The sequence below is a fragment of the Musca vetustissima genome, unplaced genomic scaffold, assembly GCF_032173495.1.
Source record: "Musca vetustissima isolate MV318-11 ecotype Yass unplaced genomic scaffold, APGP_CSIRO_Mvet_v1 utg2425, whole genome shotgun sequence".
In the NCBI taxonomy this organism is placed as follows: domain Eukaryota; kingdom Metazoa; phylum Arthropoda; class Insecta; order Diptera; family Muscidae; genus Musca; species Musca vetustissima.
In genome coordinates this window covers 19,212-45,327 of record NW_026872420.1, presented here as the reverse complement: position 1 = coordinate 45,327, position 26,116 = coordinate 19,212, and the positions used below count along the sequence as shown (strand labels likewise).

At 32.1% G+C, this 26,116-nt stretch overlaps 1 protein-coding gene across 1 annotated transcript; it reads left to right on the top strand.

Moving 5' to 3' along the window:
- Nucleotides 1-7,171: 7,171 nt before the first annotated feature.
- Nucleotides 7,172-26,016, top strand: LOC133328102 (monocarboxylate transporter 13; the record flags this gene model as incomplete). Its single annotated transcript, XM_061537008.1, has 6 exons — nt 7,172-7,185; nt 7,282-7,511; nt 7,568-7,694; nt 7,748-7,927; nt 17,488-18,807; nt 26,001-26,016. Coding segments are annotated over exons 1-6 (1,887 nt in total), but the record flags the coding sequence as incomplete, so codon positions are not given.
- Between the last annotated feature and the right edge of the window lie 100 nt (nt 26,017-26,116).

Below are 26,116 nucleotides of genomic sequence, written 5' to 3'. Positions count from 1 at the left end.
CAAATTTTATTTTGAGGATTCGAAAATATTTTACTTTCGAAATAAATATAATTTATTTGTTTGTTTACATTTTTCTGTCAAATGACGTTGACACTAGTATAACTTACAAAAACAAATTTTCATGTGGTTGTTGTATCGCTTGTTGTACAACAACACTTGCTGTTACCTTCTATTATTATACCATGGGCTATTGTGTTGATTTTGAAGTATTGCCATCTAATATTGGCATTTTACCAGTTTTCGTTCCCGAACTTTTCAAATTATTTTGTAATCTGAGAGCAATTTTGAAATGTTTCCCTTTTACTAGCGTTACTATTAAAAAAGGTACTGGAATAGACCAAAAAAAGGTTTGGCATTTGAAAATTTTGTTCGGCATTGCCTACTTGTAAAAGAAAGGATATTCTGATAATCATTACTTTATATGTTACCTGTATGTGGTTTTGTAATATTTATCCCAAAATCATAAAACTATTTTTTCGGAACATCCGCGTAATATGTACACTTGTATTCGTGAATGAAAAGGTAAAAAATATTTTGATTGTGTAACAGTTATGAAATTGTTCAATATTTATGCTCATGGTATAATAATAGAAGGTAACAGCAAGTGTTGTTGTACAAAAAACGATACAACAACATGCAAATTTGTTGTTGTAAGTTCTACTAGTGTCAACTTATTTGACAGAAAAATGTAAACAAACAAACAAATTATCATCAAATTATTTTTATTTTGAAAATGAAATATTTTCGAATCCTCAAAATAAAAATTGAAAAACATGAATGAAAATCTTTCAAATTTATATTTCTATCGCTTCCACATCTTTCCTATAATTGAGCCATTGCCATATATATGTGTAACACATATGAAAATGCTGGGAATAGCGAGTTATTCCTTGAAGAAAGATTTGCTTTCTCAAACTTTCCCAGCAGGCAGATTGAGTAAATTGAATACGGGAGCATATTTAATAAAGAACAATTTCAAATTGTATCCGTTCCCAATTTTCCTGTTGGGTGATTTTTAAAAACATAATTTGTCAAATTCATATTGACACTAGTATTACGTTGAAATCAAATCAGCTGGGATTTGCTGTTACCTTTTATAATTGTACCATGATTTATGCTAAAGTAAAGATGGATGTATGGTATAATTATTACAAGGTAGGGCAAAATACATATTTTGTGCATCGTTTTGAATACTACGCCAAACAAATTCCAAATAAATTGAAATATATTCAAATTTAATTGAAATGAAAATAATTTTTTTAACGCGTCCGTCTGGAAGTAATTACTTTGTTATGGATGTAACAAATATTTTATGGTATTCCCTACTGGATTTTGGAAAGAAATCATAAACTTTCATTCATTTTCGCATTTTAGTTATGTGTTGAAAAATTTCAATTTTGGCACTACCTTGTATTATTGTACCATGGATGGATGCAAGTATAATTCACATATTTATTATATTATGAACAGTTTTCCAGTTTTATTTGTAATTCCTGAATTTTACCATTTAAGAATTTTATTTTTCATACTAAAAATTTACAAAGATATTGAAAAATCATTTTCTTATGTTCGTTGATGTAAATTAATGAAAGCTGTATAAAACGTTGTATAATTTTATCACAAACACTGGCTAAATACCTATTTCAAATGGACTATTTCACTTTTGTAATTGCAAAGTTATATTACCAATTCCATAATTATGACTTTTTGTATTATTTTTCTTTTTTATTATTATTTATTATTTTTATTCTTAAAAATAAGAAAACATACGTGTATGGTACACTACCAGTACAGTTCCGGCAAGTGGAACACTACAATTTTTATTGTTCCAACCAGGGGAACAACGATTTTTAGTGTACCACCTTCAGTACACTACGATTTTTAGTGTACCGCTGCCGGTACGCTACTACGATTTTTTGTGTACCAAGTTATGGAACACAACGATTTTCGTAAGTAAGGAAATAATATGGCACTTTCTGTATATGACCGAGTGTACCCCACTTTCAAATGCCGAATGTACCCCAAAGGTACATTCTATATATATATATATATATAGCATTTCCACATTAAATGAAACCTTTTACAAATTAAATGAACCCTTTTCCAAATTAAATGAAACATTTTCCAAATTAAATGAAACCTTTTCCAAATTAAATGAAACCTTTTCCACTTGAAATGAAACCTTTTACAAATAGAATGAAACCTTTTCCAATTGAAATGAAACCTTTTACAAATAGAATAAAACTTTTTCCAAATTAAATGAAACCTTTATTCTTACCTAAGGAAATATAATATTTGCACTAATTTTAAACCAATATTTGAAAATTAAATCAAAGAATATTAACAAATATAGTTGTATGGCTATGTAATTAACATAAATATTCTTTAATTCGGTGTGATTTCATTTAATATCTTTACTACATAAAACTAAATAAATAGTAATACAAACTGGGGTTTCTTGACATTTTAATAAATAAATATTTAAGAACAGGAATTGAATACCCGGTCCTAAATGCGAAATACATATTTGACTTAATAAATTGTTCATGATAAGGTAACTGATTATCTTAATGAAGGGGTTCCCGACTTGCAGCTTGTGGGATTTTCAAAACCATGTCCATAACGTAGTTAGAACAATCTTGCCGAGTAAGCTTTTGAATACTTCGCTCGATTACATCAACAATGTTATGTTCCATTGAAACGTCACACAGCTCAGCTCTTGCACATAATTTTATTTTTGAAAATGCATTTTCGATTGGATTTAGCATTGGAGAATTAGGCGGTAAGAATTTAAGGTTGCATCTTTTGGATTCGATCAAATTTTTTATGTCATGTCGCTTGTGTATTTGAGCGTTATTTTCCAACTCTTTTCCAACTCCATTTCCGAGGCTGCAAATTTAACCTGCATAAACATAAATTCCGAAAAAACATTTATAAGAAGATACAAACAAAATTTTGGAACATTGAAGGAAAATAAGCGTGGAGGAAATAATCATCAACAATTTATTAAGTCAAATATGTATTTCGCATTTAGGACCGGGTATTCAATTCTTGCTCTTAAATATTTATTTGTTAAAATGTCAAGAAATACCCCAGTTTGTATTACTATTTATTTAGTTTTATGTAGTAAAGAAATTAAATGATATCACACCGAATTAAAGAATATTTATGTTAATTACATAGCCATACAACTATATTTGTTAATATTCTTTGATTTAATGTTCAAATATTGGTTTAAAATTAGTGCAAATATTATATTTCCTTAGGTAAGAATAAAGGTTTCATTTAATTTGGAAAAAGTTTCATTCTATTTGTAAAAGGTTTCATTTCAATTGGAAAAGGTTTCATTCTATTTGTAAAAGGTTTCATTTCAAGTGGAAAAGGTTTCATTTAATTTGGAAAAGGTTTCATTTAATTTGGAAAAGGGTTCATTTAATTTGTAAAAGGTTTCATTTAATGTGGAAATGCTATATATTAATATTTTCTATCAATCTTCTAAAAAAATTATATTAAATTATAAAACAATGCCCAATTGCAAATAATAGTATATTTTTAATGACGTGTATATTTTTCAGATTATGGAAAAAAATAAGGTTGTAAAGTTACAACAAAATCAAACGATCAATAAAAATAAAACAAACGGGGGCAGCGATATAAACGATAAAACAGGTAAGTTTGTGTTTGTTAAAACTTTTTTATTTCTTTATATGGAGTAATATAAGTAATTTTAAAATAGTAAGTAAGGGGCCATATTATGACAGTCGATTCAAGTCAGTTTCTATTCGACAATAAATTTCGATACGACTTTTTCTACTGTATGACACCATCCGATCGCAAATTTGTAATTAGATTAGATCGGAGTCACTTTGTTACTTTTTTTGAGATTTGTATCTGGAAGACTTCCTTAATTTTGTATTTATTATTTTATAGCAATAGATCTTGCCACAGTTCCCTCTTTTGGCCCAAGGTGTTGATATTGATAGTAGTACGTTCATATCTTAATTTATCAAAACATATAATCCAAAGTGGTTTATTATGTTATATATTCAGCCCATTTCGGCTTTGATCCTCTCCGTGCTGGTATTATTGTTGGGGTTTTCTGTTTTCGACACCAATTTTAGCTACGAGCAAACCCTCGATAGTTTTTATCGGAAATTTTGACGAAATGTATTGATATCGAATGCGGTCAAATCACATTGAATAACAACGACAGAAACAACTCTATATCGATGCCATATTTTGCCACAAAATTTTTTTATTATTATAAAAAATTGTTAATAAATTTTTCAAAAAGTTAATAAGTTTTTAAAAAATTGTTTTACATTTTTAACAAATAAACATTTTTAGAAAAGTTTCCATTGAATTTTCTCTATTGTATTTTGTGTACGGTGTTACACATCAAACTCTAGGAAATGTAAAAACGGTAATATAAACAATTCTCTATGCAATTATAGTCAAATACAATAAGAAGGTGAAAAATTTATAAAATTCTGAGTGAACATTTTTCGCTGTTTTTACAGTGCCTTTGTAAACTTTTAATTGTTTATTGTAAGAACACAGAAAGATTTGAATGTTCGTTTTCTTTCGTTAAACAGTTCTTTGCATTCTGACAATCATTTCAGACATAACTAATGTACTTTCTTTCATATACATTACCTACAAAAAAATATTACAAATTTTCGTAATGTGCCATAGGTGGAGCACCTTTAAACATTCACAGTAAACTCGAGTAAAAAAAGGATTTGTTAACTTTTGGCTTCGATTTTTTAAATTTCAAATAGGTTAAAAATACTACGACATTAACTGTTATTTTCAACAGAATAATTTTTGCTTTTATGCCTTTTATGCACTAATAAGTTTTGATCAGATTTTTTTTTAATTTCAAACATTTATGTTTATGTTTTAAATAAATAAATGTATTTCTGATATGTATTCATACATATCATATAAATATATTTGAACATAATCACTGTAAAAACAATGTCGTTGAAGATTTCCAAGCTTTGTTCAAAGCTGCTATCCTGGGGGACAGTTTTGAACATACCGACTTCGTCCATTAAAACAGTAATAAAATATTTAAATCGAGCTTAAAGTATGTCATATGTATATTCAGTGTAAAGGTTACATCTGTAAAATTTATAAAAACACAAAATTATAAAATAAATTTATAAGGCTTGAAAGCAAAAAGTGTTGGAAGGTGCCATATATAGCATTTCCACATTAAATGAAACCTTTTCCAAATTAAATGAACCCTTTTCCAATTGAAATGAAACCTTTTACAAATAGAATGAAACCTTTTCCAATTGAAATGAAACCTTTTACAAATAGAATGAAACTTTTTCCAAATTAAATGAAACCTTTATTCTTATATAAGGAAATATAATATTTGCAGTAATTTTAAACCAATATTTGAAAATTATATCAAAGAATATTAACAACTATGGCTATGTAATTAACATAAATATTCTTTAATTCGGTGTGATTTCATTTAATATCTTTACTACATAAAACTAAATAAATAGTAATACAAACTGGGGTATTTCTTGACATGTTAATAAATATTTAAGAACAAGAATTGAATACCCGGTCCTAAATGCGACTTAATAAATTGTTGATGATAAGGTAACTGCTTATCTTAATGAAGGGGTTCCAAAAAAACATTTATAAGAAGATACAAACAAAATTTTGGAACATTGAAGGAAAATACGCGTGGAGGAAATAGAACTAAGTTGTTGACTCCACAACTTTTAAGTCTGATCGAGTTCTATATAGAAAGTCAACCTGGAATTACCCTCAAAGCCATAAAAACTAAACTGTTGAGAGAAAATGATATAAATATTTCCACATGCTGCATAGAATATGGATTACGGAAATTAAAAATTACGTTGAAGATGGCCTCTATTGAAATAGAACGAAAGAATGACTCCAGAACATTAGGCTTGAGACAAAAATATGCTCAAGACTTTACAAAATGGATACCCCAACGAGGAGAAAAATTAATATTCATTGATGAGTGTGGATTTAATCTTCACATACGAAGAACCCAAGCCTGTTCAAAACAAGGAACAAGAGCACACATTATGTTGCCTACGGTCAGAGGTCGTAATGTCACTATAATTGCAGCAATAAACAACGCGGGAGTTGTACATCACACAATCGTTTCTAATTCCAGTGTCAATGCAGACAGATTTAAATTATTTATAGAATTTTTTTTTTTTTTTTTTTTTTAGAAAATCAATCCAGAGTTGGAAAATAACGCTCAAATACACAAGCGACATGACATAAAAAATTTGATCGAATCCAAAAGATGCAACCTTAAATTCTTACCGCCTTATTCTCCAATGCTAAATCCAATCGAAAATGCATTTTCAAAAATAAAATTAAGCTGAGCTGTGTGACGTTTCAATGGAACATAACATTGTTGATGTAATCGAGCGAAGTATTCAAAAGCTTACTCGGCAAGATTGTTCTAACTACGTTATGGACATGGTTTTGAAAATCCCACAAGCTGCAAGTCGGGAACCCCTTCATTAAGATAAGCAGTTACCTTATCATCAACAATTTATTAAGTCAAATATGTATTTCGCATTTAGGACCGGGTATTTAATTCTTGTTCTTAAATATTTATTTATTAAAATTTTAAGAAATACCCCAGTTTGTATTACTATTTATTTAGTTTTATGTAGTAAAGATATTAAATGAAATCACACCGAATTAAAGAATATTTATGTTAATTACATAGCCATACAACTATAGTTGTTAATATTCTTTGATTTAATTTTCAAATATTGGTTTAAAATTACTGCAAATATTATATTTCCTTAGATAAGAATAAAGGTTTCATTTAATTTGGAAAAAGTTTCATTCTATTTGTAAAAGGTTTCATTTCAATTGGAAAAGGTTTCATTCTATTTGTAAAAGGGTTCATTTCAATTGGAAAAGGTTTCATTTAATTTGGAAAAGGGTTCATTTAATTTGGAAAAGGTTTCATTTAATTTGGAAAAGGTTTCATTTAATTTGGAAAAAGGTTCATTTAATTTGTAAAAGGTTTCATTTAATGTGGAAATGCTATATATTAGACAAGTTTAAAATCTATTCAAAACACACACAATAAATAATCATCACATTCCATATTAGAAGGAAAGTGATACAAAGTCATATGTGTATAAACATGTTGAAAGATTCGTAAATTATTCTTAGGAGGATCAGGATTTTGATTATCTTTCATTATAGATTTACAATATAATTTTAATATTAGTTATAATTTTTATTTTTAGTTGCTCTCTTAAATTCAAAAACAAAAGATGAATTTGTCGAGTACGATCTTATCCCGCCAGATGGTGGCTGGGGTTGGCTAGTATTGGCTGGTTCAATGATGGTTAACATTTTAATACCGGGAACAATTAAAAGTTTTGGTGTGCTCTTTGTTGAATTTCTAGAAGCTTTTGAAGCATCGCCCGCCACAGCCGCATGGATTCCCGCTTTATGTTATTTTTTGTACAGTTCATTGGGTAAGTACAGTATGTATATTTAAATCAATTATATATACTGAATATTTGTTACACAGGTCCTGTTTCTAGTATTCTTTCTGTAAAATATTCATACAGGACTGTGACATTACTTGGTGGTGCATCTGCTGCTCTTGGAATGATACTATCTTATTGGGCATCATCTGTGGCTTATTTATATTTAAGGTTTGTAATATATATATATATATGTCTATTTCTCATCAAATTAAACTTTTTAGTTATGGAGTTCTGGTAGGAATTGGTGCTGGGCTATCTTTTCCACCCACAGTATATATAGTCACATCTTATTTCGTAAAGTACCGCGGTCTTGCAAATGGATTATGTATATCTGGAAGTGCTTTGGGATCTATAATTTTGCCACCTGTTTTAAGATGGCTTTTGGAAACTTATGGTTACAGGTAATATTTTTATAATATTATTTTATGCTGGAAGTGCTTTGGGATCTATAATTTTGCCACCTGTTTTAAGATGGCTTTTGGAAACTTATGGTTACAGGTAATATTTTTATAATATTATTTTATGCTCTAAATCCTTTATATATATATATATATATATATATATATTTGGCAAGAAAAAATTAAAATACATATATGTATATATGTACACAGTACCTGCAAAAATAATAAAAACAAGATTTTTATAATGAACTAGCAGACCCGGCAAACGTTGTTTTGCCTTATGAGAATTGCATCAAAATGGGGTTGGTAAAAACTAACGAATTCATGGAAAATTATTTCAGAAACTATTTCCAATAAATGTATGTCAAATTTCCGCAATAAAAAAATATGCATAATATTTTTCTCATTGCGGTAAACCTTAATTTACTGAAACGCAAATATACTAAGTTATTGTTATTTGTACATATTAAATCATGTCAGCATGTGTGGCATTTCAGTTTATCAATTGGTCGAACTTATTCCACCAAACATTTTTCAGGAGAAGGCCAAGTTTTGATCCAACTACTCTTACCTCAAAAGATAATTTAGTATTGATGGCGTAATTACTATTTTTATTTTAATCACATACGATTCATAAGTCCTTTGAATCATCAAAATTGTTGCAGACGTTTTTGAGTTATAAAAGGTGTAAGTAACTCAACATTCGATTACTCCAATGTCCGACTTTTTTTATATATACCCTGTCGTACATTCAACTAACTTTAAACTAAATGTAAGCTAACTTTTTTCAATTAGTAGTGGTTGATAAATCGACTTTTTTACATGGAATCAACTGACTATTTTAACATTGTGATGTTCTACGAAGTAGTCAATTGTCCGAATTCGCACTACTTTCAGTTAACTTTATAGTCAGTTATCCAGCAGTTAACTTATAGTTAACTTTTTGCAGTTAGCTATATATTTACTTGTTTAAATACGCTTTCAGTTAATTTTTTTAAACTAACTATTATTAAGTCAAATTGTAGTCAGGGAAAAGTTAGTGTTTTGCACGTTAGGTTAAAAGCCACTATTTGTATCTTGCTGAAATAAAACGAGGTTTAAAAAATTTACATTATTATAAAACAAAAAATTATTAATATAAAAAAACATAACAAGGATCACATCATTTATCACAAAGATTTTATAAATATTTAGAACATTTGTTTTTTGATTATTTTTAAGGCGTTGCGTAGATTAGCATCTACATCCTCAGAGCCAAGGGATCGGCAGGCATCTGTTTAAATGATAAATATGTATGAAAATGTGTACATGATTTTAGATTTAATTCATATATATTTTTTTCAAAGGAAAGTCATTCAAACGCTTTTCCATGAATCCCCTCTAAATTTATGTCCATGCACAAATTATTTGCTATTATCCCTGTGAGGGGTTTTGGCACACGTGCCCTCAATATTATTTTCATTGTATTTATCTGTGGAGTAAAAATAAATCATTTAATATATACATAAACAAAATCAGAAATGGTTTTAGGAAACTTACGTAGTCGTTACGATTATTCGCCGCCTCAAATGTCGTTTACTCGCACTTCTCATGTTTCTTTTCTTTCTTCTGTATTAAAAAAAAATTGTGTGTTCAAACAACCACATTACATTTAACCACATTATTTATTACATTTAATTATAAACTCGCTTTAAAACTTTAGATAATATCACAACACTTTATTAACAAACGACTTTCAATCAACAAATTAACGCGGAATTTGTTGTTTACAAAATTACACTTCCAAGACGTAAATTAAAATTGACGCCGTTTAAATTGGACGGCGTTGGTGGCCGTTCGCCGATATTTTCATATATTATTCATTTACATTTTTTTGCATTGCGTAGTGGTGGTTTGTAGCCAGTCTATACCAGCTAACTTTAAATTGTTTTTTTTTTTTTTTTTTTTTTGTAGTTAGCTACTCATTTGACGACATGGTATATTCTTCCCGAATATGAGAAAATATTCAAAAATACATTCCATGGCTAGCTAAATTGTTGAAGTATTTGTAATCTTATGGAGCGAATATTTAATATTTATCATGGACAATTTCGTATATTCTAAACATAACAACGTACGTATTAGCTGGTTTTGTTTCCTATTTAGAATACGTGCCAGTTTCTGCCAATGATTCAGATATCGTGTGGGGTATATGCCATGTGTTGGTTTTATAACATAGACAAATTGGTTCGCCTTTATTGTGCGTTTTTAAGCCTCCTTACCTTTGGTCCACATTTTGGCATAGTCCGATTATAGGTACTTTGACTCTGCAAGGTAGTCTCATGCTGTCGTATGTTTCCAATTTTTTTTTATAAATTTGATTTTGACAACATTCAGCTTTCACAATTTAAACGAAAATATCTTTCTTCGAAATGTACGCAAATCTTGTGTTCAGTGGCAAATATTTTTGAATCATTTATATTTATTAATATTTTTAAGTTGCCTGCCTATAAAACCTATAAATGTAAATTGCAACATTCTTAGTTAAATCTTGAGAACAATGTGGAGCCTTAACATGCGTAACATTTCATGGAACTTATTTTTCATTTTATTTAAAATTGATATATGACAGCCTTACCTAAAATTCTACTAGCTCGTTCGACGTTTTTCACCACAGAAGTGAAACACATGTATTTAATGAATGTTACCGAAATACGTCGAACGTACAAAATTTTAAGTTGAACAATTTCAACTTTGACAGACCGTATTTTTAATTTTTTTCTTTTGTTGAAAACAAAAACGAAACATTCTGGAAATTTGAAATTTCGAGTGAATTTTCAATTTTGTTTTGCGGTTTGTATTATTTGCTGGAAGATATGGATTCGACGTATTTGGGTAATACTGTCGTACACAACATTTGGCCATAGTGGGGAAGTTGAATATTTGTGTACGCCCCGTCGGATTTTAGGTAACGTTGTGAATTTCACAATAAAAAGGGTTGCCATGTCTCTGTAAATTGTGTGTATATAGTATCACTTTATGGTATATGCCCCACATAATGTTAGGCAAATCGGTCCAGCCGTCCTTCAAAATATGTTTTTCAAGATTTTCGCGAATTTTTCTCAATTTTTTTTCATAAAAATCTTCCCACTTCAATTACAGATAACTGAACGAAATTTTAAATCGGCCCGCCGTTCTAAAATGATAAGATAATGTATAGTATCTTATCATCATCATACATACATCATATTTATAAATAGATTTAAATTAATTTTACTTCAAGTTGGTTAGTTATTATTTATTTCGTTTGACTCCCGCGCTTTTAACCAAATACGTCGATTAGCAATCTCTAATCGGGCAAAACACAAAGAAGCAAAAACAAAAAAAAAAACTAAATATTGCGCCATCTGTCGGATTTACTTCTAACTACACAGAAACACTCCTTACGCTTCATAGAGCTTGTACACACAATTTGGTCCAAATCGGTGCAGTAGTTCTTGGCTTTAGCGATCACGAACATACACGTAATTTTTATATTTCACGTGTTCCATGTCACGCACTGTTACAGCGTGCGAAATATAATCGTTTGTTTAGTTAAGAAAAATTTGTTTCCGAAATTTCTTTTGCAATTTTTATTAAATAGTTTTACGCCTTCTACAATACCTGCTAATTTTTTATGATTATGTTTGTAAATTTCCGAGATATTCAGAAAAACTTAGCGTACGCACGCGCTACAAATTTTTTCCTTTAAAAATTGGATATTATTTTCGATATGAAATTTCTGAGAATTGGGTGGATTTTGCAGATTTTTTTTACAGCTATAAGGGGTTTATTTTTTGAGAAAAAAATTCTAACATATACTTTTTTAACTAAGAACACCGTCGCGTACATATTACATTCGTAACGCACCGTTACACACATTTACTAAACAATTTAAATTCAAAACAGAATGTTTTAAATATCTAATTCTTATGGACCAATCATCACGAAATGTTTGCCTGTAATTCCGGTTCTAAATCAACTTATTGAGAATGAATGTAACATGTGCGTGACGGATACAAAATTTTTCGATGGAGATAGAAGACAAACATTGCTTTATTTGAGATTGCCATCACAAGATCCAAACATAACAGCATTATCAAAAAAATCTCATATTAGAGTCTGTATAGAAACATATGTTAATTTTTTCACGCACGCGTTACGTATTTTCTTACACTATTTAACTGCACTTACCACGGGATTCTGTTGTTATATATAAATGCCCAAGTTACTTTCCACATTATGCTTGACAAATTGATTTAACTACTCCAACAAAGGGACACTTCAGACATTACACGATGTTTTAAATACGGTAATTATGTAAGAAAATGCATGCAATAATCATCTATCTTCACACTGTAGACATCTGCAAGAATGTACTCGTACAATGAATGCCCATCCACATTCATGGATGTTAAGTTGTATTCAGAGCACACAATAACATTAAATGAGTGCAAATGAATTCAACCACCGAAGTTGTGTTGTTCTTCGTTGTGCTTTGTCCGATCAAACGATCTTTGAAACTTTATCAGTGAGTAATTGTGAGAAATAATGTCTTATTTTTTCTATTAAATAAAAATGATTAAAAACTGTGGAAAAATAAGTAAAAGTTGCATGAAATGACGCAAGAAAAAAAACTGCGGAATCTTCCTTAGGGTATATAAAAAAATAGGCCTATGCAGGGTTTTTTCCCTAAATATTGCAAATGAGAATACAAAAGTTCCGTTCCAGAACCTAAAGGAATCTACTCATTTTACTTTTTACTCGAAAACCGTTCCTCAACCCACAAAACTGGTAAAACATTGACTCAAATTTAAGAGAACACAAAACAAAATGGCGTTCTCTTTGTAAACTTTTTACTCGAGATTGGCTGTTATGTTGATTTTGAAGTATTGTCACCTAATTTTGGCATATTTACTAGATTTCCGTTTCCGAAGTTTTCAAATTATTTTGTACTTGAGAGCAATTTTGAAATGTTTCCCTTTTACTAGATTTACTATTAAAAAAGTACTGGAACAGACCAAAAGTTATATGAGGCTATACCTAAAGGTTACCAATATTGATTACTTCTCGGGGAAATATATTTAAATGTTGACTGAAAAGGGTCATTTTCGAACGTGGCGGTTTAGTTTGGTATCTCCAAACCCTCTGGAGGTAGTAATATTATAACAAAAGAACAGAAGGACTAAGTAATAATGACTAAATCGCCTAAAAATGTAACATATTGTAGAATATAAACTGGCAATTTCGAGTACTGAACATCCCCCACGCTAAGGGGTACCCAATAGGGACCCAAATTAAAATGAATTCTGTTGAACATTGTGTTCAAAAATATTGAAATTTGTGAGGTACTGATATTTAATTGATACACTGGTTGCCAAAACTAAAGCAACTGAAATTGCAAACAGAATAAATAACCTGAAACTTTTTTAAAAATAAAGTTATAGTGAAAGTCTTTCAGAAATAAAATGGTAATTTATTCACTTAAAAATAAAAAACTAAAACAAGTCCTTGATATTTTCTTATAAATAAGTAAATTTTGCGAGTAAAGCAGAGTCACGAGAGAGACATTGAATCAATAAAAGACGAGACATTGAATCAATAAAAGTTCAATTGGATCTTTGGGTATCAAATTGAACTTTATGTTTGTTAGTGATTCCCTTTTGATTTTTATACCAATATGCTCCAAAGATGTTTCTATAGGTTGAAGATCTGATGATTGTGTTGGCCTTTATAGAACTCTGATTTTTTACTCCCGCAACCAATGTTTGACACGTTTTAGTGTATGTTCGGAGGTTATTGTCAAGCTGAAACACCGAAGGGAACTACAGCGTTTTCCAACACATTTGTATAAACAATCCGATCCATTACTTCATAAATAAATCTAGTAAATATATCAAATTCCCATTACGTCCGATTTTATGTAAATTGTGCACCAAACTTCCAATTTGAAATTTAGCATACATTGTAGAATGGCATATGTATAGATTGATGTTAGTCGGTTCACATAAATATAGATAGATAAAGATCACATATTTAAGTCCGTTAAATTTCATGTCAATGTTCCTTCGAAGAGCGACGTCTGTAAGGATACATATGTAGACTACGCCAAAGTGGTGAAGGGTATAAAATAGTCGGCCCAGTCCGACTTTATTACTTTTCTTAATGGTTTTACATACATATTGGACATCATTTACGAAAAACACTAGAGTACATCTTCACTAATTGAAAACATATGTTTATTGCTAAGGAAAAACCGCGAGAAAGCGCATGTGTTTAAGATGTATTTGACAATAACATTAGAAATTAATTTCGCCCTATTATGCGTGAATTATTTAATTGAACAAACAGGTCAACTAAGCGTGCATCGGATAATTGATTCCCCGGTTAATTGAACAAAAATTTTTGCAAATTTTGATGTGCAATTAACCGAAAAATACTGTATGTATTTTTTACTGCTATGACAATTTGTTGATCAATAGAGTAACTTCGGGTAATGTGGACCACCATCTTCTTTTTTTTTTGATATTGTGGGGGTAATAATGATAAAAATTAAAACAAATTGTTTTCACAACATAGTAGATTTGTTGACTAAATATATTCCAGATCAAACATTATATAGATTTGTCTATAAAAATGTCCATCCATCATCCACCAAAGCAGCTGTAATTTCGCATATCGAGTTAATTGAACAAAAATTTGTGCAAATTTTTATGTGCAATTAACCGAAAATACTGTATGTATTTTTTTCTGCTATGACAATTTGTTGATCAATAGAGTAACTTGGGGTAATGTCGACCACCATCTTCTTTTTTTGATATTGTGGGGGTAATGATGGTAAAAATAAAAACAAATTGTTTTCACAACATAGTAGATTTGTTGACTAAATTTATTCCAGATCAAACATAAACATTATATAGATTTGTCTATAAAAATGTCCATCCATCATCCTTGCTTCATTATCCAACCAAAGCAGCTGTAATTTCGCATATCGAGTTTTCAGAGGATAGAATACCTTCTCGCAGATTAAATGCGCCCTCGTTTCGAACTCGTCCCGACGTTTTTATTTAAGTAGAAATTAAAAATCTCCGATTGTAATTACAGATAAACGTATATTTTTGTTAAAGTAAACAAGAAAACAACAAAACTTATTTATATTCGAGAAAAACAAAGTGTTCGAGTCACACTATTACAATCAGGTTTAAACTAAATTTTCAACATTGCAATTATTTGTTTAAAACCAAGTTTGATGTTTGTTTTCACTAATTAGGAAAAAATTTATCAAGGTGGCATTGACATATTTTAAGCAGTTACTCTACGAACTGATGTTCTTTTGCAGCCTCCCTCCGCGCTGAAGTGTCACCACGGATATAGTTGCATAAAATAAAGTTATAATTCGAGAAATCACTGGTAATTAGATGTTTTATCGGAGTACTGTATTTGTTCCTAGCCATTTTTAATTTTTTCTGGCAGTGAGTCAAAATTGAAAGCCAGGCACATGTTATTGTAATAAAATCCATTTAAAATGATCTATAACAAGTGAAAAAGCGTTAAGTTCGGCCGGGCCGAACTTTGGATACCCTCCACCAAAAATATACTGACAGGTACTTGAAATAAAAATATAGGGAACATATCAAAAAGTGTACCCATACCGACATTTCTACAAACCGATTATGGTCCTAAATATTGGTCCTAGACACCATGTTTCTTTGGACCAAATTTGTTTCAAAAATTTTTGATTTCATCCACACTTTGCCCATCTTATATTTTCTTCCGAAATAAGTGCAGCGGATTCGGTTGAAAAACGCGCTCAAGAACCACAAACTACCGAAATTTGGGGGTACCCTTATATGGGAGCTATCCGAAAAAATGGACCTATACTTATAATTTTTTATGGAGCGATTTGAAACCTATTACGAACATAATATACTAAATTACAGCCAATTTGGTGCAAAAATACGATCAAAACCCCAAAAATACTGAAAATTAGTAGGTACCGTTATGTGGGGGTTACCAGAAAAAGTGGACCTATATTTATAATTGTGGAGACATTTAGTACTCAATAAGAACTCATTGTACCAAATTTCAGCGTATTCGGTCGAAAAACGCGCTTAAGAACCCCAAAATACCGAAAATTGGGGGTACTGTTATATGGGAGCTAAGCCTAAACGTGGACCGATATATCCCATCTTCGAACTTGACCTGCCTGCAGACAAAAGACAAACCTATGCAAAATTTCAGCACCCTATCTCAATTCCTTCAGAAGATAGCGTGATTACAACAGACGAACGGACATGGCTATATCGTCTTAGAATTTTACCCTGATGAAGAATATATATACTTTATAGGGTCGGAAATGAATATTTCGATGAGTTACAAACGGAATGACAAAATTAATATACCCTCCATACTATGGTGGAGGGTATAAAAATCGAAACAGGTGCAGAAACCAAAACATAGAAATTATAACGGTAAAAATAACTTAAATTTCACAATGAGACAATTATCTTATCCATAAATTATTACTTATTCATAACAAATTTTGAATTTAATTTTAAAGATAGTTTTAATTGAATAAATTACCCGATTTTGACGAGTTACAAACTTTATAATATGCCTTTCATACTATTGTGGAGTGTAGAAAATCCATATTATATATTCGGATAATTCGAATACTATTGTAGAACTCGAATGCGCTTTACACACTTCATTGTATAAAACATGTTCGTAGACAAACTCGTCGCAGTTGTTCAAACTTTGTGTGTTACATTCATACCGAAGGCAACATACACAATGAATACCGTGTTCGTCGAGTCTGAATCGTGGGTTGTATGAATCAAACGGGTACAATAAATTCAAAACTCTCATTCTTGAGACAATTCGTGTTTGTTGTACACTCACTCATTGCACTTCATTTCAAACAAATTTATAGAATAGAAGCCATTAGTTTGTATAAGTGACGCATGGGTGGTGTTTTTGTGCATTCATGCAGATGTCTACTTCACACTAATATATATATATATTAATATAGTTATTCTAGCATGTCATCGTGGCTATTAAAAAAGAATAAAACTACAAAATGAACTACAATTGTTACAAAACGGGTGGGATAAACTCAAATAACTGCCAGAAAATTAACACTTTTTTCAAATAAATGTAAACATAATAAAAAAGTTTGAGATATGTTTATGAACGGACGTAGACGAATATGTGAAATATATGTATATCTGAAACAAAAAGTAGAATATCGCAATAGCGGCATAAATATTCTCATAATTTTTTATAGAAATCAAAAGCACGATGTATTTTTTTAAATATTTGTTTAATTAATTATTGTAAACTACAACATATTCTTAACATTTAATAAATTTTTGAAGAGCGCTAAGAACTTAGGTTTTCATGGCTAGGATTGCTATAAAGATTGGCTCTAATACACTTCATTTTATACAGATATATTTATGTTATATGAAATATTTTAAGGAGAGATATAAAACTTTATAGAGTTCTCCCATATATATGTTTTTTCTTCTTTTTTTTTGCAGGGGCGCAGTTCTCATTATGGGAGGAATTACCTTGAACGTATTTGTGGCGGCTATATTTTATGAACCAGTGGAACAGCATATGGTGCGAATTCCTAGAATGAAAAAGATGTTGGAGGATATTGAAGAAGAAGATATTGGCATCGTGCTGAAATTTGAGCCGGTGCACGAAACTGTTGAAGATGAAAATTGTGTAAATTCGCCAGGATTGCCTTACAATTCTCCACCAGCACATGATTTGCCAAATTACAATTCAGTTGAAAATGACCCTCAGTTTGTCAGAAGTGCGTCAGCTGCGGTTGTTCAGCACTTGGGAAAAAATCCTGACGATTTTCAATCATGTTCCTCCTCTCGCATACGCAAAGTTAGTACTCCTGTACACCTACCGCAACGTAATCAAACATTCGCTACGCCGGGACAAATGAATTCGCAATATTCCCTTTATGCTGTTCATGAAACTGGACGATCCAGTAATAAATTGGAACGTATGAACGCCTTACGTTGTAATTCTAAGAATAGGTTGTCACGTCCTTCTCCATCTACAAGTAGTTTTCAGTATATAAGCACACCATACCATGGAAGTACCCTTTCCTTTCAACCGAAGGAATTTTCGTCACATTTATCATTGAGATCAGTTGGGAGCGGAACGGCTGTAAGTGCTATCGCTGGTTCCGATCCAATGTTAGACTCCAACAAACAACCTCATCCGGAGGAGGAAAAACGCACAAAATTCTTTGATTTAAGCCTTTTAAGGGATCCAACGTACTTAGTTATTTTAATATCAAATTCTACCAATGCAATAGGTTATACAAATTTTATAATTCTTTTGCCGGCGTACGGTGTGGCCTTAGGATTTGATAAATCGTTAGCAGCCTACCTTATATCTATAGTTTCTACCACTGATCTTATTGGACGAATTGGTGGATCTGCTCTTTCAGATATGGGCTTTATACCCAAAACGTGGTATTTTATCGGGGGTTTGGCTATTTCGGGAATAAGTTTAGCAATTCTACCATTTTCAACAAGCTACAGCATGGTTGGCTTTTGGTGTGCGGTGTTTGGATTAGCATCTGGTGTCTATGTGGGTATTACGGCTGTTATAATGGCAGATATGCTGGGTACGGAACGCTTGACTTCATCATACGGCATAAGTTTATTTGTCAATGGTATTCTACAGCTAGTTGGCCCTCCAATATGTGGTCTTTGGTTCGAGTCTGTGGGAAAGTATAATTCTCTCTTTCACACCCTTGGAATTATTCTACTTGCTGGCGCAAGTCTATGGAGCTTCATGCCCCTAATAAACAAACGTAAATCGAAAGATGATTCAACTGATGATAATATAGAATAAAAATCCGGGTTAAGCTGGGTTAACAATGGTATAACTATACTGACAGCACATTTATATATGGTGTATATATATATATATATATATATACCATAGTAAAAGCAACGATTACATTAATTGTGAAATATTGACTTATGAATACAGAAAATTCACCACGACTGGTATATTTGTTCAAAATGTTAAAATCGCCCTTTCTGAATACAAGCTTTGCTTCAAATAATTTGCATTAAAAACTATGGGATTGATCGGTTTGCCTTTACCTTGTGATGTCGGCTTTTTATTTGTAAAATTATTTTCTATAACCTTTTAAATAAGTTTTGTTACCGATTTTTTGCTAGACAGCGGGATACTATAAAAAAGAATATGTATTTTTTTTACTTTAGATTATAATTCAATCAGTGTGTTGTCCTAAATAAAATTTAAACAAATATGAATAAATTAGACCTCACAATTTCTAAATTTTTTCTACGAATTAGATAAAGCGAAATTTTAATGATTATATTATTTGCCCGGAAGAAATCTTCAGTAGAATTAATTATTTCATATAACTAAACAAAATTAATTAGACCAATTGTATTAAGGTTCACCAGAAATATAATTTATCAACAGTTAGAACTTTCCAAATGTCAACGGATATCTTTGATAAGCATTTACATTGACTTGTTATAATTTTACATATTTTGTTTGTAAGAATTCGTATTGCATTTTAATTAGTAGCAAATGTATGCCTCGAGATGAAATAAAGCCTTAATAGAATAAGAAAATCCGTCTGCATAAAATTCCGCTGTCTAATATAAATATGTTATTATTTAAAAATGCCTCTTATGTAATACACCTTAGCATTTTAGCTTTTTGTTAGGGGATGCAAGATACTTAATTCTAGAACTAAATCAGTCTTTCAACAGTTCTAAATATGTCCCATGAGGTTATCATAGATGAAATGAATGACATTCGGTGCTACCTATATTTTGCAGATTTAAATATACAGGGTATTTCATACAGGAAATGCACATTGTAAGGAGGTGCAAAAGTTTGTAAAACAATAGTGCTAGTCATAAAATGATTATAATTAAAATTGAAATTGTACTTCTATATTAATTTAATTATCAGAATTGTAAAAAATTTTGTATTATTTTGTACATTTATTAAATGTAGTTGTGACAAAAATACACAAATAAATTATTTTGCTATATAAATGTTTGTTATTCAGTTTTCAGTAGTTTTTACATCTAATTTTCGAATGATTTCAGAAATAACGCAGCAATAAATTATAGCTGAAAAATCAAATTAGAGCCAATACGTCCAAAACCCCCAAAATACCGAATGGAGCTATATGGGGGCAACCCTGAAACTTGGGTAAGGTTTTCTGTTAGAATTTGGTGGTCTTTATAACCTTTGGGTTGGCGCCTGTGGAATTCTCTTTAACTGCTTCTCTAACCCTTTCGCAAGTAAAACACGACACACGATGTTTTCAGTTCAACGGTTTATTAAAGACAGACAAAATGTAAAAAGGAATTGCAGAAATTCATTATGCGTGTGTTAGTGCGCTAATACAATACAGTGTTGTGTTTTAACGTATAAATAATTACAATGCCATATTATTTCAACACTCTTCCTCAATGAAATTATTTATAACAGAAAACAAATACATTAGGTTAAACTTTTAATCCTAGCACATCGACAAGATTCGTATGTTTAACTCTAGGCAAATTCTTAGTAAGTATATCAGCTATCATAGTGTTAGTAGGTTCATATTTTAATTCAATTTCTTTACTATCTAACTTCTCTCTTATAATGTCGATATGCTTGCTTCGAACTTTATATACAGGATTTTTTACTAAATGCTGCGCACTCATATTATCTCCAAATATGGTTACTGGATCTTTTGTTTCATGTACACCCAACTCTGTCAGTGCATCTTCGGTACAGTATTTTTCGGTTAATTGCACATCAAAACTTGCACAAATGTTTGTTCAATTAACCGAGGAATCAATTATCCGAACCCGGTTAATTGAATAGTTTGTTCAATTACAGTTTTTCCTTAGCAATAAACACCTAGTCTTTTTCACAAATTATGTCAAATATGTATGTAAAAAATGGCAGATTATTTTTCAATTATTATTATGTAATTAACCGGTGAAAAATAAAAGGAAATTTATTTTTGATGACATGAATTTTGAACCAATTAAGCGGGAAAATCAATTAATTAATTATCCGAGAAAATTTACATGTATTTTCCCATGAAATATTTTTTGCCCCATCATGTGGTTCAATTAAGCGTGGAAACCAATTAACCGTAGGGTCAATTAACCGAAAAATACTGTACTACAGAGAGCTACACACTTTTGCTTCTGTGAACACCATGAAAAAATTCCTCCACCAAGAACGAACGCATATCCCGAATACGACTTACGATTCGTTGGGTCACTACCCCAGTCAGCATCAGCATACCCCTCAACATTCTTTCTTGTTTGTTGATAGACTAACTTAAAATCAACTGTCTTCTTTAGATAGCGTAGAATATGCTTGATCGCTGATTCGTGTTCTTGGCGCAAGCTTTATCACCGAATGCATGATGTCTGACCTGGTACAAATAGCAATATGCATTACTGCACTCTCACAGTTACTGTTGTTACACGTCGTATTGAAACTCTCATCTAACGGAGTTGAAGCAGGTTTACATTCTTCCATGTTGTGGATTTAGCTCCTTAATTAACTGAGACTGGTCAATGGCTATACGACCACGATAACCTTCACGCCCTATATGGATGCCCAGAAAATGATTTAGAGGACCCTTATCTACGCATTCCAAATTTTCGCATATATATTTCTTTATTGCGTTCATGCTTTCCATATCATGACTGCCAATGATAAGGTCGCCTACATAAACTGCTTTTACACACAATTTACCTCTAATATTCATACTGTATAGACATGGATCATTAACGCATGGACTAAACCCGGCCTTTCTTAACACCTCATCCAGCGTAGAATTCCAAGCACGTCCTGACTGCTTTAGACCATAAATTGCCTTATACAACTTCAACACACGATCTGGATACTGTTTACTAGTAAACATTTCAGGCTGCTTCATATACACCTCCTCGGTCAGGTCGCTATTTAAGTATGCGGTACACACATCCATCTGATGTAAATACATTTTCTTCTCTACCGCCAACGCCAGCACCATTCTTATTGTCTCGTACCTTACTACCGGAGAAAAACTTTCGGTGTATACTTCTGGCTACACCCTTTGGCCACTAGTCGAGACTTGAACTTTTCAACTCCTCCTCTTTTATTCTTTTTCACGCTGAACACCGATATGCACGCTATGGGTTTCTTACCAACTGGTTTTTCCACTAAGGACCACGTTTTATTGTTCAAAAGTGCATCATACTCTCTCTTCATCGACTTTTTCCATTACTTGGAGTGCTCACCAGTTAAAGCCTCCTCCACTGTTTGTGGAATGCTGACACCATTCTTTAACATATTTTCCTCTAAAATGCTTTGTCTCTCCTTTACCATAGCTTGAAGCAGTTCTTCTCTATCTTCGGCCTCGTCCTCATTGAAACCTATGAACTCTTCCTCGCTAGAGACGCTCTCATTCATTTCTTGATTTTGTACTTGTGGACACAGCAACAAGTCTGACACATCATATAACACATTCTGCTCCTCACTCTGGGAACTCAACTTTGCCATTGTTTTGTCAACGAACATCACATCACGTTTTTATGCTACAGCACGTTTTTCGGCATCATAAATTCTATATGATTTTGCAGTAAGCGAGTAACGGACCATTGTATGCATTTTTCCTTTAGCGGCAAACTTCTTATGACTTGTCTTGTCCAAACCCACAACTGCTTCACCAAATACTCTAAGATGTTTGAGGTTTGGTTTCTTACCAGTAAATGATTCATATGGTGTCACCTTCTCTAGGATCTTGGTTGGACATATGTTCCTTATATATACCGCCGTAGCTACTGCTACCGCCCACAATGCATTTTCTAACCCGGACTGCAACAACATTGCTCTTGTCATCTCCATGATTGTCCTATTGGCACGCTCGGCCACGCCGTTTTGCTGCGGTGTGTATGGGACCGTCAACTCACGCACGATTCCAGTTTCTCTAAAAACGCATTAAAGTCCTTGTTCACAAATTCGCGTCCGTTGTCGCTTCTTAAAATCTTTATTCTTTTGCCAGATTGGCACTCAGCCATTTCTTTAAATATTTAAAATTTAGTGAGAGCTTTGTCCTTACTCTTTAAGAAATACACAAATATGCGTCTCGATTTATCGTCAATAAATGTTATAAAATATCTTGAACCACCCAACGATTCCGTATCAAATGGGCCGCATAAGTCTGTATGCACTCTTTCAAGTATATTTTCGCACGCGTTTCACTGCTCTCAAATGGCTTTACACATATTTTGGCTTTCATACATACTTCAAACGGAATGTCATGCACCTCTTTCAAGTCATTCATACCGATTACCATTTTATTTGTTACTAATTGTTGCAAGTTCTGAAAGTTTAAATGACAGAATCTCTCATGCCACATTACCGCTTTTTCATTAATAACCCGAATAAAACACATTTCTTTTTCACTGTTAATTTTGTAGAAACTCTGCTCTTTCTTTGCTTGAAACATTACAGTACCGTTTCTGTTCTTTATTTTCGCTCCCGAATTATCAAATACTACGTCATAATTATGTTCGCATAATTTGTTTACCGACACAAAATTCGCATTCATCGCAGGCGCATACAACATTTTGTCTAAAATGAACGTACATTTGCCAACGCTCATCTTTACTCTGCCTTTGCCTTCGGCCGTTAAAAACTGCTCTCCCGCCAAGTACAAATTCTCTCTATGTTCTTTCATATCAACAATAACGCTTTCTTTAGCCTCTGCTTTTTCACTGTTCTCTTTCTTGCTATTGCTTTTTGCTGCATAGTGACCGCGACGTCCACAGCTGAAGCATTTGAAGTTTTTTGCTTTTGATGTTTTGCTGAATCTTGCACAAGTATTCGTGGAATTGAACTTTCTAGATTTCGCCATGTATGCTTGTACCTCACTGCTGTTTTCTGTTGCACTATTCTGGAATTTTCTTTCTCCTTCCTCCAACAGCTTTACTTTCAAAACATCGAACGACGGCAGGGAATCTCTGGTCTCCATGGCTACTACAAATTTCGCTTACGATTTAGGCAAACTCGACAACAATATTATGACTACCAGCTCAACCTGTATTTCGATTCCGACTTCGGATAATTTGTCCACAAAATTGGAAAACACTTTTAAAAAATTTTGGACACTTTCACCATCAGACATACCCAGATTCAAAAATTTTTGTACAATGAGACTTTTCTCACAGGACCACTTGGACGATGGACTTCTTACAAACGCTTTCAAGCACCTGTGCTATCTTACACGATTTTATGTGGTTTAGCTGTGAAGCCTTCACACTGAGAACAAGCGTTGCCAGTGCTTTCTCGTCTTGCACTTTCCATTTCCATAAATTTCACATAAAGCGCGAAGTGGATTAGTTAGTTCATAATTATGTCTAACTAGGGATAAGTGAAGAGGTAAATAATTACGTGTTCTACGGGATGGAATATTAAATTTTATTTCACCGGTTAAAAAGTTTGAGTCAATTTGTCTACGCAACAATTTTATTATAAATATTGCTCTAAGCATTAATCGCCTTCTTTCTAGAGTTGGAAGATCAATTAGTTTCAGACGGTTAAGTACGGTGGAAGTGCTTCAAGTGGATTCCAAGGCAGACCCCTAAGAGCAAATAAATGAAACTGAGTTGGAACCGATTCTATTTTATTAGAATAATTTTTATAAAATGGACTCCAAAGTACAGAGCCGTATTCCAATAAGGCTAATGAATAGGTCAAAAAATTCCTTAGACCACCGTTTTATAAAACCAAGCAACGATTTAGCTTTATTAACAGATGATTCAATATGTAAATGAAAACGCAATTTGGTATTGTTACGAATATAACTTTAGATTTAAGTTAATTTAGATTAATTCCGTTAATTTAAGAATTTGAATTGTAACGTAAATTTCTACTACGCAGTTTATTTGAATAACTTCACAACAACAACTACTGTATAGACTTTTCTACATCCTTCCATTTCCTCTTTCATTTTCTATTTTGTTATTGTCGTACAATTCTTGTTAAACGTCATCATTGATGATCGCTTAATTCCTCTTTCTTTGTTACCCCCTCGCCTGTATATGTTTTGTTGTTATTGTTTACTCAATGTAAGTTTGTATGTGTGTTTGTTGCATTGGTAGATTGTTCGTGATCTAGGCGTTACCAGATCGTCTAGAAACTTCTGTAGCGACAAGCGAGGCTCATATAAATAGGGGAAATGGAAAGGCAGTGAGTCAGTTGTGAATCAGATCGCGAATTGAAACCGTCAAGTAACGTAAAGCTGTAAAGTAACGTGCAAAGTAAAGTTGTGTGAATAAAATCATTGTAATAATCGTAATCAGAAAGAACCCGCGTTTTATTTAGTACGAACTGTGCTGGGAAATAAAACAACGTCTACACGGGATTAAGCAAAATCCAAGAACGTAACAATTGGTGTCGGAAGTGAGATTACGATAATACTACGATGAAATTTAAGGACCTACGAGTGGAAGACTTAAAGAAGGAGCTCAATAAATTGGAATTGTCCTCTACTGGCAACAAGGCTGAGCTACAAAAACGTCTGTTGGATGAGTTCGAGCGCCGTGATATGAACATCGATACATATGAGTTTGACAGTAAGGATGAAGTGGATTTATCGGAAATGGGCGAATCCAACGGTGGGGAAGTCTCGTCAGTAGCTGCCAAGGGTGACGATTTCAGAGAAATGCTGGCCAAAATGTTTGAGGAAAATTTCAGAAGGTTCGAAGAGAATTCCAGAAAGTCAGAAGAAAACACGAGACGAATGTTCGAAGAGAATTCCAGAAAGTTAGATGAAAATTCGAGAATAATGAACGAGAAACTCGAGAACATTACAGAAGTTATTGGAAGGAGAGTGGAAACCGTGGAGGTCCAAATTAAAGAGTTGGATAAGAAAGTGCAGTCGGTTGACGAGAAGATTCTGTCTGTGGATGAGAAATTTCTGGTCCACGACCACAGGGTTACGAATCTGGAGAAGAAAATGACGGAACTGGAAATTAAAGGTGGCCCGGTGCGAGTTCCTGATAACACACTAAAAATCAAACCTCCTGTATTCGACGGCTCTACGTCATTCAATGTTTTCAAGTTACAATTCGAGACAGTGGCTTC